The following is an 18,802-nucleotide window of genomic DNA, read 5'->3' as shown; positions in this document are numbered from 1 at the left end:
CAAGCAGCAAAATGAGCTGTTTTGTACAGCTAAAAATACCCGAACGTGGATGAGACCGGAAGCCAAACCCATAAAATTTACAAATGGCCACTTTCACTCTTACGTTAAGAGAAAGGTTGATAACGTTCACCAGTAAATTGTGCAATAAGACCAAGAATGTGTATTAATAAAGCAAATGGTGTCATAAATGTTAATGCTGTATAAATATCACATTCAAGCTGTGAAATCTCATCTGTTTTTTTTTTTTGCCGTAGGTGCCAGGTTACAGACAGGAACAGGTGGAGAAGGGCCTAAAACTATTTGGACAGCTTATCAACAACAAGGTTTTCCTGCTGTCCTTCATCCGAACCCTGGAGTCTCAGAGAGGCTTTTCCATGCGAGACCGCGGCAACGTCGCCTCCTTGATCATGACCGTTTTGCAAAGTAAACTGGAATATGCGACGGACGTGCTCAAACACCTGCTGTCTGACCTCATTGACAAGAACCTGGAAAGCAAGAACCATCCCAAACTCTTACTCAGAAGGTACTAGACACATTGCACACGAAGAGTCATCTCAAAAAATCTAGCCCTGCAGTTCAGTGGGTTTTACTGATTATAAATGCCCCTCAAGTGAGTGTAATCAACAGAGCGCATGTTCTAAATTTTGGAATCATTTCAATCTGCCTGATTCTAATTATAGTCAACTTCATAGAGGACAGCAGATGACCTCTGCCAATCATCTCTAATATCTGGACTCTACAGTATGCTGAATGGGAATAATTGCTTTTGGGGACATCAGAATGCACACTTTTTCTCTCAAACATTTAATGCACTGACATGCCCATCATTAAATTGTAATTAGAAATAATTAGCTTGAGATCCAATTAACAGTGCACTAAAAACCTACTGAATGTAGGGAGATATGTGAACCTCAATTCCCCATGCAATCAACCCCTTTGTATCCCAGCGTAGAGGACAATATTATTACTATACCATATTGATTTTTTCCCCTCTCTGCTCATTTGAACACTTCTAGTGTTTCTTTAATTTTTCTTAATGTTCTAGCAATTGATTTGTAAAGTTAGTTGACTGACACTTCTGATATTTTTGCTAATATTGAAACTACTGGGATGAGTGCTTTCAGAGCCAAATAATGATATGGAATACAAAATAATGTATTGGTCGAAACAAGCTCGCTAATAGCGATAGGCTGATCATGTGACAACTACAAGAGGAGCTCCCTGACTGAATCATAACTGATTCAACACCCTTGATGGCAGGCATGATTAATTGAAACAAGCGAAGGGAAGATTAATTGCACAAAGAGCTGCTGAACATATTAGCGGTGGAAAATAAAAGAGATTTTTCTTTGTTTCAGTCAGGCTTCTGTCAGAGAAAATACAAAACCAAACCTGTCACTTTTTCGTATGTGCCTGAAACATCTGCAATTGGAGATTGTTTAGCTACAGTGTCCCAACATAGTCCTGTGCCTCTCAAAAGGTTTTGCTTTAGGTTACAATAATGATAATACAAATTATCATTCAAATGAAACATTAAAATTTATTAAAATCACCATAAACTGCTTAGACCCAACAATATGTAAAAATGGTATGTGTTAATGATAGATTTAACATTGTCGTTCCAAACTCATAAGACCTTTGTCTTCAATAAACAAATTAACAATGTTCTACTCATTTTTGGGTTGTGATCCTCCAGATGAGAAGCACTGTTTTAGTCCATATTGAATCATTTGAATGGATTAGACCCTCACGGGTATATAGAGCGATCTTCACCACATGGAACCTGTCTAACCTCCAGCACCTGCTTAGAAAAGAACGATACGGAGCACTGGGCCAGAACAGAGAAGCTTAAGCTGTTGTCTGAGAATAATTTTCTCATCCGTCTCTCTTTCACTGCATGATTTCTAAATCTGTGTTTAAAATGCAGAGAAGCAGGACATCTTTGGCAGGAGCTCCCAACCAGCTTTCGTTTCCCCATTTCCAAGAAAGCGCTTGCGACGGCCGCCCCCATCTGTCCAGCCTCAACCTGAGTTCACAAGCACACACAGGCTAACTAACTAACGGGCGGCATCTAGAACCATCTGTCGTATTTCTTCTTCTTCCTCGCTCCCTGCAGCCCACTCTCCTCGTCTACGAATAAAAATAACCTCTCAGATCATGTAGCCCATTTTATGTATGGTATCAGTGGGTCTCCTGTTTCTGCATATGCTCAAACACATATTTTCACTCAGACATTTACTGACCATCTCCTTCGAATCTAGTTCCTTCACACACATGCGCACACACACACACACACACACACACAGAGTCAGGCAGAGCTGAATAGAAGTCCTGTGATTATTCTCTGGGGATAATCCTTAGTGAAGGGGGACCATGGTTACACAGCAGGACCCGACAGTCCGCAGAGCGGACAATCTTCTCCACGTGAGGCGGAGTGCGAAATTGAAATTATTCCTGGCTTCAAACTGCGTTCTTTAACACATGTGCATTACCAGGGGTTTGTTTCAATGGACGATTGTTTGGTTAAGAAAATCAAAGTCTATGATGCTGCAAGGTAAATAACGTCAGCCCATTAGCCAGGTGTTTCATAGCAGGCTGAGACTTAGTCTCAGTAAAACCTTTAGTAAGTCAATGCCATCTGCTTGGCAATACAGTTAAATCTATAAACTTGTTTACGAGATGCATTTTCTGCATATAACACATTTGCAGTGCAGTATCTGTCATAAAGTGACAGTTCTCATTTTTGCAGGGTCTCTAGAATCATAAACCACTCTCAGGTCCTCGACGTTGGCAAAGCTGGCTGTTCACATCCATTTGCGGTGGCAGAAAGCAGCATCAAATGTAAATGGCCTTTGCTGGATGCAAGAGATGATGAGGAAGATATATGGCACTCTTTCCTCTACCTCTTTCTCTTGTTTATGGAGCATAGCTCCAGTGTGCCTCTTTGCACATTCGGCATGGAGGAAACCTCCAGCAGATTTTACTCCGTTCCACTTCGAAATGGTTGTTTAATCAGGGGGAACTAAGCACCAGGTGCTGCCCACATCCCATTCCTCACCGCTGGATGGGCATCGCTTTTCCTGCCTCCCTAAACCAAAGCCAAACAAGCTCTCGCTCTCTGTGCCAGTGATATGTGACATAAGGATTTGGGGGACAGTGATAGTTGGTTGCTCTTGGCGCTGTGGTAGAGTTATGGAGAGGTTGTGCCAGGATTGTCTGGCAACGAGGCTACTTATTCTCCCTCCGGTGAGCCGAGAGGTAACACAGGATATGGGTAAGTGAGTTTATGGGGTCTTGCCAACAATAATTACCATCAAACCAGCCGATAGCACAAGAAAGAGAAAGCTAATGGGAATAACAGTACACCAAGGCAAAAAGGTGGTGCTTTCTTCCTTTATCTGTTTTTTGTACTGCGGTCCATCTCCGGGTTTTCCCCCACCTACCGTTTCTCTTGTAATTGGTCCAGGAATTGAGAACAGTCAGGAGTGAGGATGATTACAGGGCAGTGTTAGGATGGAGATGAAAGGAAAGATGAAACGTGACCCTGTTGACCCCTGGACCTGTCCTCCTTTGGCCCACTCGAGGCAGTGGCTACAAAACAAGGGGACACTAATCCTTTCCAGGTGTTGCGCCAGCTTAGTGGGCACACGCAGGCACGCATACGTGCACATGTACACGGTACTGCGCAGCGGCGGGTCTCAATACGGCAGCGGGACAGAGGGAATGCAGGTGGCAGCTGGGATACAGGGCGGCAGAGTAGGCGTAGATGTGCACACACACCACAATGCTGTAATCCTGAAATATTGATGCTCTGTGCCATGGCTCATTGCAGGGCGCCTTGGCAATTCACCAGCTCCCTGCGGCACACACAGGCTGGAGACACCGGATCCATGTATATTAAGTTTCGCTTTGTTATAGTTATTATGTATGTACATCTCTCATGCCGGATCAGAGCCTGTGGTCCAAGCGAAGGTGTTAGCCAATCGTGGTGTACCCCGACGCACCCCGGCCCTCCATTCAGCCACCTATTGTAACGTGATCTATTTCAAGCTCAATGGCCAGACTGTGGGGGGGAGGAAATGAGTCCGGTCTTATTCCAGGCCAGAGCAGGTTCACTTGGCATCAATCCAGCCAGATCATATAAAGGCTTTTAATTGGGTTTCTTGTATTAGGGTCTCGTGGATTATTGTGGTAATAAAGACAGCCTGCAGATTGAGGCTATAGATTCCAGAGCGCAATTCATGTTCCAGCAATTATGTTTGTTTAACAAAGTCCTATTCATTAGGAGACACCGTCCTTTGTGAAGTGAATTTTTCATGGTTGTGGTAATCGCATTTGTGCGTGACACTCACAGTGATAATCATGGCTTTGTGCTGCTTTTATTTATTTATTTATTTACTCTGTTTGTATTTGTTTGTTTTCCAGAACGGAGTCTGTGGCAGAGAAAATGCTTACAAATTGGTTCACTTTTCTGCTATACAAATTCCTAAAGGTAAGTCTGCGTTGTGTGTGGATATGTTGTGCGCTGTGTACATATTCAGGTCTGGGCGGTCAAAATGTAAGAATATTCAGATTAGCGGTTGACCGATATGCAAAGAAAAGAGATCAGTCACCTTCAAGGTCATTTGGCACATGCACTGTTGAGCACAGAGGAGTCAAGTGAAGTCCTGCGGGAGCTTTGGCAGTGATGCACTGCAGGTGTTTGACAGAGAGAGTGTGTGTGCTTTGCGTATGAATATGTGTAGGTGTGTATGTACATCTGTACGCAAGTATGCCTGCATGCACTTTTAATCAAAGTGGGTTTAAAGTTGGCCAAGACTTGCTGACTCCAGCGTTTTTCTGTTCCTATAATGAGACAGTCGACTTAGCAGGTGCTGCTCAATTCTACATACAGCACTGTGACCGTCAGCACCACCGTGGTTCTCTCTCTAGCACTTGTCATTAATCTCTTAATAAACACATCTGCTGCAATCAGAACATGGCATGTGCAAATTCGCAAGTGTACAGAAATGTCCTGAATTCTAGAATGTACAAAGCAGGCAATAAATTCTGGAAGTCAGGGCTGTTTTGTCCAGTCTGGTTTAACGGATTAGACCTGAGTGAATGAAGCCGAAACATCACTCGAGAGCTTCAGGATTCATTTAAGCTCAAATTGGACTCTACTGTAAGAGAAGGACTTTATTGTGACCTCATTCATGCGAAACCATAACATTATTATTGCAGTCACAGCACATTGATTTGAGTATTGTTGAACAGTGCTTGACCAGCTGCCCAGACCACTAGTCAGTTTTACTGTCCATTTCTCATTTCAACAAGCATATTTTGTCCACAGACACGGCACGTCAGCTTCATTTCTAGCTCAGGGATCTTCAACCAGTTGTTGCTTGATCTTTATGTATTTTTTTAAAGATGTAATTTTTTTCAAAAATGGTTAACAGCTAAATGTTTCATTATCCCTGCCACATTAACATGTATGTAGTAAAATTAAAACAATGTTCAAGTAAAATAAAGATTACTTTAATGGCTTTGTGATGTAAATGTACAGATGTGGCGATTAAGAATGCTTGTTTTTCCCCATGGCATGCCACAATTCGTCATTCGTCAAATTAAAACATTGTTCAAGTAAAATAAAGATTGTTTTAAAGGCTTTGTGATGTAAATCTACAGGTGTGGCCATTAAGTATGCACATTTTTCCAATAGCATGCTGAAATTCAATGTATGTAAATACTTGTCTGTCCACCAGGTATCGAGCTCAACTATTACTGGAATCCATATGAGTGAAATTGTTGCGTCAGTTGAAATTGACACACTAGTGCCACAACTGTAAAGCTCCTTTCAAAATGTCTATTACTGTTACTGAATGAGGGAATGACAGCCCGCATTCTCTGTAGGTGGTTGGTGTGAAATTTAAGAGAGTGAAAGTGACAGTGTCTTTTTTTTCCTTGTGTAGGAGTGTGCCGGGGAGCCCCTCTTCTCTCTTTTCTGTGCCATAAAGCAACAAATGGAAAAAGGCCCCATCGACTCTATCACCGGAGAAGCCCGCTACTCACTCAGTGAAGACAAGCTCATCAGACAGCAAATTGATTACAAGACTCTGGTAAGGCTCTGAACCACAGCGTGGATGAAGAAAGGAAAGAGAAGCGGTTTTGGAAGGATAGAGAAGGTGAGGAGTGAACGAAAATAGGAATGAGGATAAATGGGTGAGAAAGAGGCTAAGGAGCGTGAAAGCATTCAGGTGTGGAGGTAGAGAGAAGGGTAAGGTAATTTGTTGGGGTTGACGCAGCATGCAATGCCCACAGTCTTCACGCCTGACAGGGAACACGCAGGCTTGTTATGACCTTTGACCTGTCTGCTGTCCTGTGGTGATTGGCAGTGTTGTGTTTGGCTGGCCACTGTGACAGGCATGAGCTAAGCCCGTGTTGTCAGGGCTGCACGTATGTCAGGACGGCCTGTTTACTGGGACAGCGCGTCAGGAGGTAATCTGTATTCTGTGTGAGACTAAGAAAACGAAAGAGAGGGAATGTGGCGACTAGTGTCATGTCTTGGCATCCGACCCATTCTTTTGAACGCTGCACTGATTTGATGACTGTAGGGGCCGTTTCAGCTTTATCATTCTGTCCTCACTTCCAAAACACTTAAACGGCTGCAGACTCACCACAATACAAGCCACTACCAACAGCAAATTCTGACATTTTCCGGCTGTATTGAAATCCTCAATACTATACAGATCTCAGATCTGGATTAAAGTTTGGTTTTGTTTTCGATATGAAAGCTTTTCTCACAGTGTTTTTTAGTCCAATATAGGGCTTAGCTCTGGCCTTTATTGTTTAGAGGTTATTCTGTGGGGAAACACGCTCCATCCCTTCTGAAGGTCTGACAAAGCCTTTCCTTACAGCCCACACACAGTGCATTTAATTGTATTGATTCTGGTTTTGGTCCTTCAGGAGAGTCCATTATACTGCTGGACTGTAAGTAAATGAGCTCTTTTGCAGTGTGCGGCTATGTTATCATAACAGACGCCAACAAGGGCCTTTATAGCTTTTATATACCAACCATGAGCTATGTAATTATGTCTGATGATGATGATGACGGTACCGTTGGTGGCGTTAATGACGGCTATCATGGGAGACGGAGAATCTAACAGGAACTAAGATGAGGAAAATTAGCGTGTTAATTGCAGACTGGTGCAAGCTGAGGTGAGTGAGGTGGAGGCTCCCTCAGGGTGGCCAGTGGGCTTTTACGTTTGCGCCGTTACCCCTACTGATTACGTTTACTCATTCAGAAGCACACCTTACAGCTTTGACTAGATGACTGTTATCCAACAGAGTACTATTAAGCACCTAAAAGAGCACAGGCCTCAGTAGATACAGTACACTGTACATAAACCTTTTAACAGAAATTAGTTATCTTGAATCTTCAGCTCACATACACAGATGCAATTTAGCATTCTTTATCTCTCAATACTAGAAAGATAGATCATTTTGCAGCCACATAAATATTCATGCGTCTCCCACACGTGTGCTAATTGGTGTAATTTTGTTCTGTGTTGTGTAGGTGGTAAACTGCATGCATCCAGACAACGAAAAGAGCCCTGAGGTTCAGGTGAAGGTGCTGAACTGTGACACCATCAGCCAGGTCAAGGAGAAGATCTTGGATGCCATCTACAAGAACGTCCCCTACTCGCACAGACCAAAAGCTTCTGACATGGACCTAGGTATGACTAACATTAGATGCCTTTACCCTTTCAGAACTGTTTTCATCATCAGCCCTTCATTTGCCCTGGACAAAGATTCAATGTGTGAATCAATGACATTGTCTTTTGCCGAATGATCACAGGGTCAAATGAAGATAATTGGAACGCATTATATCAATATCGGCCTATCTCAAAGTCTGTTCTTTGTCATTTGACAGACAGGGTCCTAGGGCATATTTGTGATAGAGGTTCCAATGATAAAGTCCATAAATTCCCCCTTAAGGGATTCAAACCACTGACCTTGGGATTATTAGCCCAATTCTTAAAAAACACTCCACTAGCAAAGACAGTCAGCATTACACTTTTTATCCAAAGAGACATTTGGGACAAAGCGGGGTCAATGCACCTAGAGCTAAGTGGCTTACACAATCACATAATGCCCGCTGGGGATCCGTGTCTCTTCTGGAACTACAATTATAATGTACAAACACCTTCCAACTACAAACTATACATTTTGTTACCTGCCAGACACCTTCTTATCCAGAGCCACTTACAATACATTAATGTCAAAGACAAATACCTTAAAAATGAACTGTCTTTTTCATCTTCTCTGGGTTTAGTCTTGCTCAGAGGTGATAGAACATGTCCGTAACTATTGATTTCATGAAAAGGCTTTTGTGGGATTTGAACCAATAACTTTTTGATTTGTAACCCAGGTCAATTCCAATTCCAACAGACAGTTTAAAACAGAATTAACCAAAATTGAAATTGAAAAATGAAATTGAATTTTTCTATACTATTGTGTTTGTTAGAAAAACATCAGATGCCATATGCCACTTTAAAGTTTATCCTTCCTGGTTTCTAGATTTCAAACTGGCAACCTACTCATTACAACCACAGCACTTTAACCACTAGGCTCTTCCCACCTCCACGCATGTGTTTAACATACAAGCTGATAAACAAATATCAGCTGCGACACTATGCGAGGTTATTTATAAACACCTAATTGACAGGTGGGAGCATCTCACAGTTACTAGAAAAAAATAGCCAGGCAGATCCGTGCAGATCTATTTTTCCACCAATTTTAAATGAGAATCTGATTGTTTATTCTATACACTACTCCATTCACACTGATCTGTTTTTTTTTTTTTTTTTTTTTTGGCCAAAAATTGTATATTTCTCAAGTCGTAGTCTAACGCTAGTCTATTCATAAGGGGTTAGAACCATGATAAGTGAAGAAATAATTTTACCCTCTTTGACAGGCTCTCCTGTGTAAAATGCTTTTATGGGCCCCGGAGGGCGAGCGTGTTGTTTTATTATTGTTTTATTAGGGGGGAGAATTGGACGATGTCTGTGGGAGTGTATGGGAGTGTGGTGTAAGATAAAGCAACGGGCGTCCCCGGATGAGAGGAGGCATCTCGGCATTCCGTAAACGGATCTCAGGGTCTCCTGAGCCCCGGCACACTCTCCGGCCCTGATCCGGGGGCCAGATAAAGATAATGGGTAATAGGAATGAGGTAGCCTCCATCTCCTCGATCCCTCTGAGACAGATTGGACCGGAGTGTTTCTGTCCCTTGCCTTTGTTTTTAATTCTCTCTGTCACAGTCCCCTGAGGCCAGGGATGGAGGGAGCGAAGATAGAAGGAAAGAATGAGAGAGTGATGCAGACAAATCAATGGACTTCAGCCCATCTCAGTCTCTATTTTAACAATCTCTTTGGCTTTATTCTCTATCCAGCTACATCCTGCTGCTGCTGTTCTCAGCAGAGATTGCTTCGGCCCTATTTTATTTTCATTTCACTTTCAGTCTTTTAAGATTATCATCTTTTTTGTAGTTTTTAGTCACTTTCCTTCTTTTTGCGTTTTTAGGTTTTCTCATATTCTTTCTTTCAGACTTTTCATTTGTTTTTCTTTTAGTTTCTATTCTTCTCTCTGTTTACTTTTCTGTTTGCGCTTCGAGTCAGGGCTCATTTGCATGTTTATAGACAGTACTGTAGCAAGATATAAAACAATGGTCGGGCCTCTCCTGGAGATTTGAAGTTATTCTCATCACCCAGAGACATGTTTCATCATCTTGCCTGTGATTGCTGTTTTGCTTTTCTGGTTGGGATCAGAGCGAAAGATAGCAGCAGGCGGCGTGAAGAGGCCTCACTCCTCTAGCGTTCCAATCATACATTCATTTGCAGCAGAGGGGAGTCCAAAAAAAAGAATGAGAGAGACGTCTTTCTTGTTCCTGGCCATGTTATCCGTACATCACATTGCAAAGGGATATGTTTATTTCATTCAGCACTGATTCCCATCTCATCGCCGTTTCACGTTGCTGTTTTTGCTGAGGCTGCAGGCCGCGGCTGGTGGGCGCTTAAGGGGAGGGTGGGAGAATATCTTCGCATTTTGTTGTGCATCTCTAGTGAGCTCAGTAACTACAATAAGAGCAAGCTCAGCGGGAGGCTTAACGTGGTCGATCAGGGCCGTTTGGGCTCAGGATGCTCGACCCACTACAGATGAAAAAGGAAGTGGCTTTCAGCAGTGGCTGTAATCACGCCCATCGATCCACTGGCCACGAAGGCCCGGCTCTCTAACAAAGGGCAGAAGAGATTAATTTACCTTTCCTTTCCTTCCTCCCTTTCTCAAATGCTCCTTCACGTACCCTTATTTTCTCTCTCGTTTTCATTTCTTTCTCCTGCTCTCTCTCAGTATGGACTTTGTCCCTTGCCTCTTTTCGTCTATTGTTCCTGTCTTCGTTTTTAAGTTTGAAAGTCTCCACTTTTTCTTTTCTTTTAAAGCTTAAGAAAGATAAGCATTTTAAGGATTACTTTATACTATAAATACCAGCAAATTTATCACCTCAGTAGGTTTTTGTACAACACTAAGATGTGCAAAAAAAATCTTTAGGGATAGTTCACCCAAAAAAAAGAAAATTCTGTCATTAATTACTCCCTCATGTCGTTCCAAACCCGTAAGACCTTTGTTCATCTTCGGAACACATTAAGATTTTTTTAAATGAAATCCAAGAGCTTTCTGACCTTGCATAGACAGCAACGCAACTGACACGTTCAAGGCCCAGAAAGGTAGTAAGGACATTGTTAAAACAAAATGTGACATTAATGGTTCAACCTTTTATGAAGCTATGAGAATACTTCGCGCAAAGAAAACTAAAATAACGACTTCATTCAATAATTTCTTCTCTTGGATTTCACCTAAAATATCCTAATGTGTGCCCCAAAGATGAACGAAGGTCTTTTGGGTTTGGAACAACATGAGAGTAATTAATGACAGAGTTTTCTTTTTTGGGTGAACTAACCCTTATGTGTTAAATATATTCTTGTACAAAACTGAAGGGAAAATAATTGCTGTGGTTTGCTAAAGTTTTTGTGTTGGAATACTTCCCATCCCTAATTAATATCCAGAGACAACTATACAAGTTATTTCACTCTGTAAACAGTTTAAATCTTTAATTTAAGGAAATGTGATTTAATGCAAGATTCCCTGTTTATTAGGGCCAGATGACATTGTATCGCTATTGTAAAGAGCAATATACAAATATATGTGAATGGAATTTAATTGCTTCTGCACTTTTAGAATTACTTACAGTAAGAGTATTAATCATTGGATGTTGTAAATGTGTTCTTGTTGCAGAGTGGCGTCAAGGCAGAGTAGTACGAGTCATCCTTCAGGATGAGGATGTTACGACAAAGATTGAGTGTGACTGGAAACGACTCAACATGCTGTCTCACTACCAGGTAAGATCTTGTACATGCACTATTCCCAACCAGACATGTTTCCAGGCAAACGTATTCCTGTAGTGAGGTGTTCAGATTTAGATTTTCATACAGTCAGAGGTCCAAGACATGAATGCTTTAGAAAGGGTGCATTCATTCTTCTTTCTGTCATCCCTACCATTTACTTCAAGGCTTCTTGTTTGCTGTTTTAGACTGAAGTCGTCTTCAGTTAGTGTACAGAAAGATATCTGCTGTCACAAAAGATTGTTTTGAGTCTTTGAAATCTATCTTAAATCAGAAGTAGGACGAGCATTGTACCTGCTGGTTTCTATTTAAAGCAGCATCTCCAGATGTCCCAGTACATTTAATCTGACAGCAGTGGGATGCAGGTGCAGGTGGAGCTGTAGCTTGACACCCGGGTTAGATGATCTAGCTAATGACTTTTGATAAACAGCTCTGTGTGATGCGAGTTTTGGCGTGGGCTTTCAATAATAGCGCAGATTATGACAGAGTAACTAATACTGGAACAAAGAGATTTGAATGCGAGATGAATGAAGCTCAGCTCTATTTATGTTCGTCTCAGATGTAACAAGGAACCTCTATGAGGTGATTAGCACAAAAAAGGATGAGCGGAGAAAACATACTCTGTGATGGTAATTGCTTTTGGTTCGTGTGTCTTAGTTGATCTACTGTAGTTTAGGGAAACATACACAGCCTCAGCCTTATCGAACACTCTTATTGCCCCCGTGACCTCTATAATAGGGTGCAGTCAAGGCACTTCCAGGTCATTTAGAAACCCTACTCTGACTGACGGATTTCAACAACGTGGTGGACAGGGACCGTTGAGTTTCAGGGGTCAGGTATGGCAATGCTGCCTCAGCAGGGGACTGATAAAATCTGTCAATCTGCAATTATATAAACACTCAAAGTGTGAGAACCCCAGACATATCAGTCTGGCTGGGAGGGGCAGTTTAGGTTGGAGAGGAGACAGGCGGCGCTTCATTACGGTGTAAATAATTTCCTCCGTAAGCCGCCCTCCAAATGAGCTTTTTGAGAGAGAGGAGTCTGCACAGTACTTAAATTAAATGTCATGGGGCGGCGCATGGGTGCAGGGCTTCAAGCCGCAGGATGGATTAGCTGTTGATTGGAATCGGAGATGAGATAATGAAGACAGAAGTTAATTCATTTTCAGTCGGGGAGGGCATGCTATCCTTGACAAAAAAGCTATCAGACACCCTAAGCCTGTTAGAGTTGCTGAAGAGGGGGAAGAGACCTGCCGTGCAACCCGTTTCTGTCCTTCTGCACAGTGTACGTGTTTCATTTCTTCCTCTCTAATAGCACCAAATTCCCTTGTTTAGTCTAGTATACAACAAAAAAAAGTCATGCGGTGTCACACTGAAGTCTTGATATGCCTGTCACTGTGCATTTCTAATGTATATCTCAAGTCATCTTTGATACTTTCCTCCAAATCGAGGTGCTACAAATGCATCTGCCTCTGACATTAATTCTTTGATGTCTTCTTAGGAAGCTTCACATTGGGGTTGTATAAACCCCATCTCGGATATCTGACGTGTCTGAATGCTATCAGGAGCACAGAGACTCTCTTAAAGCGTAAACTAGCCCGCAGAGGAAAGATAAAAGAGAAAATCTCTTCTGTTTTCTAAAAAGCCCCTTTTCAGGGAAATATAGCCCTTGTCTGAAGTCTCCTTTCACACTATACTGAGGTGTAAAAAATATCTGTTTGATTCTGTTGAAGTTTGGACAGCTGTCCTCGTGGACCGCGGCTGTAAACGAGGACTGCTTCACGTTGAGTTTGTCCGGGGAGAAAAGGGGTTAAGGGTGTAAGAATAATGTCCTAATGGTCTGTGGAACCCATATTCTCCCTCCTGCTGTGGTTTGGGTCCCCATGCAGTTCTGAGCCCACATCGTCTAGATCTACACCACCACCTCAATTAACCCTGGAAGTGCCGCAGGCATCCAATAGCAAATTATGTAGATGGAGGGATGTGTGGTTTGGGAGTAGAGGCTCCCATGTGTTAATTGAATTTGGCTTGCTAAGGCTTACTGTGGTTAGCAGTTGCTGAGGCATATAGTTAAATAGCCCGACCCATCCCACCGGAGGAGGCTTATTGAAATGGAAGCAGATTATCCCATCCCGTCCCTCACTCATGCACTTTAACATTTACCTGGATGAGAAATAGAAGGTTTTTAGATCAATAACCCTAACTCTATGGAACCAGTAAGGTACTAAAGACATTGTAAAACTGTTTTTAAGACTTGTATGGCTTAATGTATGTTTCTTTATCCACAGGTGCCTGATAATGCTGTGGTAGCTCTCGTACCAAAGCAGGTCACCGCATACAACTCTGTGAACAACTCTACCGTCTCCAGAACCTCTGCTAGCAAATATGGTTTGTGTTTGTCAACTCCTTTTGTAATTGTAAAACGCATCCATATCTCCGAAACGAAATGTACACCACATAATATAACACATTAATAATCAACTGACTAAAGTTTCTACAGCACCGTAGGGTAACATTCCACCTGAGCTGAACTAAGAACAGAAAAGGAGTTTAAAAAAAATAGTCTTGTCATCTCACAGGGAGGTAAGAGAAGTTAAATGTGTAGCATCTCAGCCACTCACAAAAAGGAACAGGAACGAAGCTCAAACGGAATTACGTGGAGAGAGCCAAGATAGTCTGGCAGCATACAAAGGTAAAAGCAGGGAAAATGAGTCTCTTTGCACTTGACTTCCCTCCTGAGACTCTGAATCCGTCCCTGTCATTCGCCCGCCATCAGTCCCTCGTACGATTGGGTCTGATAAAGCGCAAGATCAAAGCTCAGAGCCGTCCGAGCACTCCCCCTACACATCAAATAGACCATTAAAATCATCTCATCTCCATATACTTTCCTGCACTCTAAATGAGCCTTAAAGAAGAGAGAGAGAGAGAGTGTGACAGACGGAAAAGGTAGAAAGAAAATGCCATACATCACTTCACTCTTTCAGAATTAGCTTCAAACGACATTGAGGTTCTTCTAACAGGTTCAGCAAGGGACATTTTAAAATACCTGGAAAGACATTTTGTGAGACCTTTGTGAGGCTGCGGTGATTTTATAAATCAGATCGCTATTAAATATAGGCTATGCTCACAGTCGGTGCTTATGATGAACAACTTGTGCAACAGACACCTATTTTGGTTCATATCAACTTGACCAACAAAATTTGGCACGCCTGGGAAAGAAATGCAAATACACATGCTCAATATCATTTCCTTTTTGTTTGTCATTCTCTCTGTTCTTCTTTTCCTGAAGGTGTTATTGTCTTTCTTTATCAGGGTCCTTCTCCTCTTTTCTCTCTCTCTGCCTCTTTCCCCTGGAGAGATTGATTTCTGTTGCATCTGCCACTGTGAAGCGTTTTTTTATCTTACCAAATCAGGCCTTTGCCAATCAATTTTTTTTCACACTGTGTAAACATTCATTGAGCTCTGTGTTTTTTTTAAATGTCATGGCTGATCTCTCCCTATTGGCTGAAGCATGAATATTTCATCTGGCCTGACACCTGTTCGATTTTGTGTCCGCCAAAGTGAGCGAACACGCACGTTCGCCAGAGAAGAGGCGCGCAGGAGAGCGAGGGATGAAAAATTAAGCATCCATAGGTTCTAAATGATTCATATCCAATCTCGAGTACTCCACAACAAAAGGCAATGTGTTTTGTACTGATAGGAACAGATTTGAACAGCTGCATGGGACATTTGTCAGCAGAGGAAGATTGAGGAGCAACCACCATCTGATGGGTCTTTGTCTTTTCACTCCAACAGAAAACATGATCAAGTACACGGGCAGTCCGGACAGCCTGCGTTCCCGCACACCGATGATCACACCTGACCTGGAGAGTGGTGTCAAGGTGTGGCATCTGGTGAAGAACCACGAGCATGGAGACCAGAAGGAGGGAGACCGTGGCAGCAAGATGGTCTCGGAGATCTACTTGACCAGGCTGTTGGCCACCAAGGTAAGCTCTGCCGCCATGTTTAATATTCCAGCCATTAGACACATGCCAGAATGTATTGAACAGCCCTGAAAAGGATTGAAGTTGTCAACAAATCTAATCCTTCCTGAAATATGCAAACCTTCTAGAATGAGATCAAATGCCAAGATTGTGGAGTTAGTGATGGCTGCAGTGTCAATTGGTTCATGTTTATGCTGTTTGCCTGTTTGGTAAACAGGCACTTGTTTTGGTTTGAATACAGATCCCTCACTACCAGAAAAGCACAAAGCTTCAAGGACATCAGAAAGTTAAAGAAATTAAATAGAAGGTTTTGTTTGATTAGCCGTGCATCGCTTTTTTAACGACTCCTCAGTGTTGAAATCCAAAACACTGAAGTGCTTTAAAACACGCAGCCTCATTCTATGTATTGACGTAATTTCAGCTGAAACATATCAAGCAGTCATGTCTATTTTTTTAAATAGCCAGAGCCATTGAGCTCAGTAAAGCTGCATTTGTCAGCGCATGACAGCCACAATCTCATACATGTTGCAATAAAATATAGCATTCTGAGTAGAATTCAAATGGGTCCGATTCGTTTTGTGGTCTGCGCCGATTCACGCATATGATTCGCTCCATGCTGTCGTGTCTCTGGACTGGAACAGACTGTGGCGCCATGAAACTACACTTCTTTTGGCCCAATGGAAAGTATATTTACACTGTCTGAATCGTTCCCTATGCCCTATATAGTGCACATGCATTTCATTGTACAGAAAATACTAATTCTGTGAACAAGTGACCCATTTCAACTGCAGGTTTAGCATCTATTGTAGTGTAGGGGGTGGGATGCTTTGGATTCTAGAGATCAAAATCGTGGATTCATATTGGCAGAAGAGACTTGAGTGCTTATATCTTCTAAATGCGAATTTTGTTATTGTTTTAAGGCTAACATATTCATACTAAGTGTCAAAAAAACTTCAATTTTGATTTCATGGGGACTTTACTACGTCATGTACCTGACGTAACCAAGCCAGAACGTCGTAAGATTTTAAATACTTTTCTCGAAGACACATGCACAAATGCCCTGGCGATTACCCTACTCCTTTTGCAGACTGTGTGTCATATTTTTAGATGGATTATTTCTGTGAAATAACCAGTTTATCGCAGACACCATCTCTCTTGGTGAAAAATGATTGGTGTGACAGCACAGTAATTGACTGTTTGGCTTTCACCCCTGCAATAAATACCAGTGATCTGCCTGGGGTGCTGACGTTTTCCGCATTCGGTCCATCAGTGTCTGTGAGGATGGGTGAGCTTTACCTTTTTCCATCTCCCTCCATTATGCCAGGCTTTATTTAATCTTTCTTCCTCTGCCGTTCTGTCTTCTGCACTTTTCTGTTTGCAATTACACAAATGTTCCTTCCTCACCTGTCCGGAACGAGATCACTTGAAGTTTAATGCTTCTCCGACTGCCCGCCTGTGTCTGATAGCATGCTTTTAAGTGCGCTGTAATGACCAGGTACATTTCAAACGGCTGCAAATAGCCACTTTGGTTTCTGGGCGACTAATGATGATGTCAGTCGTCACACAGGATGACACCTGTCAGAACCCTCGCAGTCATCCCTGTTGCCAGCCTCCTGCAGCTGTCGCTGCGTTGATACAGGGGCGCGAGTGAGAAATATGTATTTTCATCTTCATAGGGAAAAGATAAGCTGTCAGGGATCTGGGACACAGTAGAATTATTGTCGTGATTGTCAGCTAACGGGATTTTTTTCTTCTTCCCCGTCGACTCTTACCGTCTGCTCAAACGGAAATAGGATTTTGTGCGCTGCGCCTTGTGCACACCTCATCCCGATGCGAAGCCGGTGCTGGCTGCAAGATACGGGCAGCGCTTTTTGATACTTTCCTCTCTCTCTCTCTTCCGTGCGTCCTATCAGTTCTTTCATTACAAGTGGATTAGATTCTGTCGTCTTCTCTCCTTCTTAGACTCGCCGCCATTAAATCAAATTAGGGTCAATGGTGCGGGGTGGACGTTAATCCATCCGCACAAAGCAGCTTAGGCAGAATCGCTTCCGTTACGTGATATTAAAGGTGAACTTCAAAGTAACACTTTCACTATCAAAGAGCTTGATTCAGGGACTCTGGTTTCGTCGGTGGGATTACTGACAGGTGGCCCACAAATACTTTCATAAACACAGATAACTGTTCTGAGGAACACAGCAGCTCATGTCATTGCTAAATATCAGGTCCATGCAGGGAGACTCATTTATGGCCTGCCTCTGTAATGCATGAAAATTAACCCTGTTCTCCATTTCTTTGTGGTTCCTCAGGGCACTCTACAGAAGTTTGTGGATGACCTGTTTGAGACCATCTTCAGCACAGCACACAGAGGAAGTGCCCTTCCTCTCGCTATCAAGTACATGTTTGACTTCCTGGATGAGCAGGCCGACAAGCACAACATTCACGACCCGCACGTCAGACACACATGGAAGAGCAACTGGTAAGAGGCATTGCCCACAAACATAAACTCATATTTAGTATATAATTTTAAATAATATATGTGGGCCATTCTACAGAATTGGTGAAAACCTGTCCCACAAACAAAAAACACATTTAAAAAGCGTTTAAGTATTCAAATCCTAGATGTTTACTAAGATCTATTTACTAAGATCCATTTAAAATTAGTATGATCAACTTTTTGCATTTTACAAAGAAAGTGTATTCAAAATGCAACAAACTTCATAAATCACACTTGAAATATTGTTAAAATTGTAATTATTGATTTACCTCTGAAAACTTTTTAATAAAATGGCAAAAATATATTGTAACTCTTTTTAATAAATTATTTTTTACTGTGTTCAGTACTTACAAATTTGTAGAGAAGAAAATACAATATGAAAATTAACTCCAAAATTACTAGAAATGTGTACTTTGGATATCATGTAATTTGCAAACATACAAAATTTGTGGAAAAATATATTTTTTAAGATGTTTCCAACTTTGCACCAGTTCTGTAGAATGGCTCATATTAGGTCTGTGCTATATATATCGAAATTATCAGAATATCACAAATGCACATATTGCAATATGCATATCGCTACAGCTTGCAATATTTGTGGCCATGAACAAACAAAAAGAGAAAATCACTAACTACTCTTGCATAAATACATTCTGTAGCTTAAAAAGAATCAGTGCATACTGAATTCATATAGTGAAAACTAAGCAGTGTTTTATTTTTTATTTTTATTATTCAGTTCCTACACTGATGTTAAACTGATTACACATGTTAAAATGACATTTTTATGTAATGCTTGAGTAAAACAGTACCGTTCACTTTCAGAAGTTGTGGTAGGGGTGCTTTCTTCCCACAAAAATGCTAGTTATATTAGAATCAGAATGAGCTTTATTC

General features: G+C 41.8%; 2 protein-coding genes across 2 annotated transcripts in view; one reads left to right on the top strand and one right to left on the bottom strand.

Moving 5' to 3' along the window:
- Nucleotides 1-18,802, bottom strand: part of LOC141333750 (MICOS complex subunit MIC19-like) — a 636,840-nt gene that overhangs the window by 258,025 nt on the left and 360,013 nt on the right. The window lies entirely within an intron of this gene.
- Nucleotides 1-18,802, top strand: part of plxna4 (plexin A4) — a 201,612-nt gene that overhangs the window by 171,141 nt on the left and 11,669 nt on the right. Inside the window, exons 21-28 of the mRNA XM_073838764.1 lie at nucleotides 255-523; nucleotides 4,426-4,492; nucleotides 5,952-6,098; nucleotides 7,556-7,715; nucleotides 11,329-11,432; nucleotides 13,723-13,822; nucleotides 15,230-15,420; nucleotides 17,724-17,893. Coding sequence (XP_073694865.1) covers nucleotides 255-523; nucleotides 4,426-4,492; nucleotides 5,952-6,098; nucleotides 7,556-7,715; nucleotides 11,329-11,432; nucleotides 13,723-13,822; nucleotides 15,230-15,420; nucleotides 17,724-17,893 — 1,208 coding nt within the window. The remainder of the gene's footprint in view (nucleotides 1-254; nucleotides 524-4,425; nucleotides 4,493-5,951; nucleotides 6,099-7,555; nucleotides 7,716-11,328; nucleotides 11,433-13,722; nucleotides 13,823-15,229; nucleotides 15,421-17,723; nucleotides 17,894-18,802) is intronic.

The sequence above is a fragment of the Garra rufa genome, chromosome 4 (assembly GCF_049309525.1).
Source record: "Garra rufa chromosome 4, GarRuf1.0, whole genome shotgun sequence".
In the NCBI taxonomy this organism is placed as follows: domain Eukaryota; kingdom Metazoa; phylum Chordata; class Actinopteri; order Cypriniformes; family Cyprinidae; genus Garra; species Garra rufa.
The sequence above is the reverse complement of the archived record's forward strand: the minus strand, read 5'-3'. Positions and strand labels throughout refer to the sequence as shown.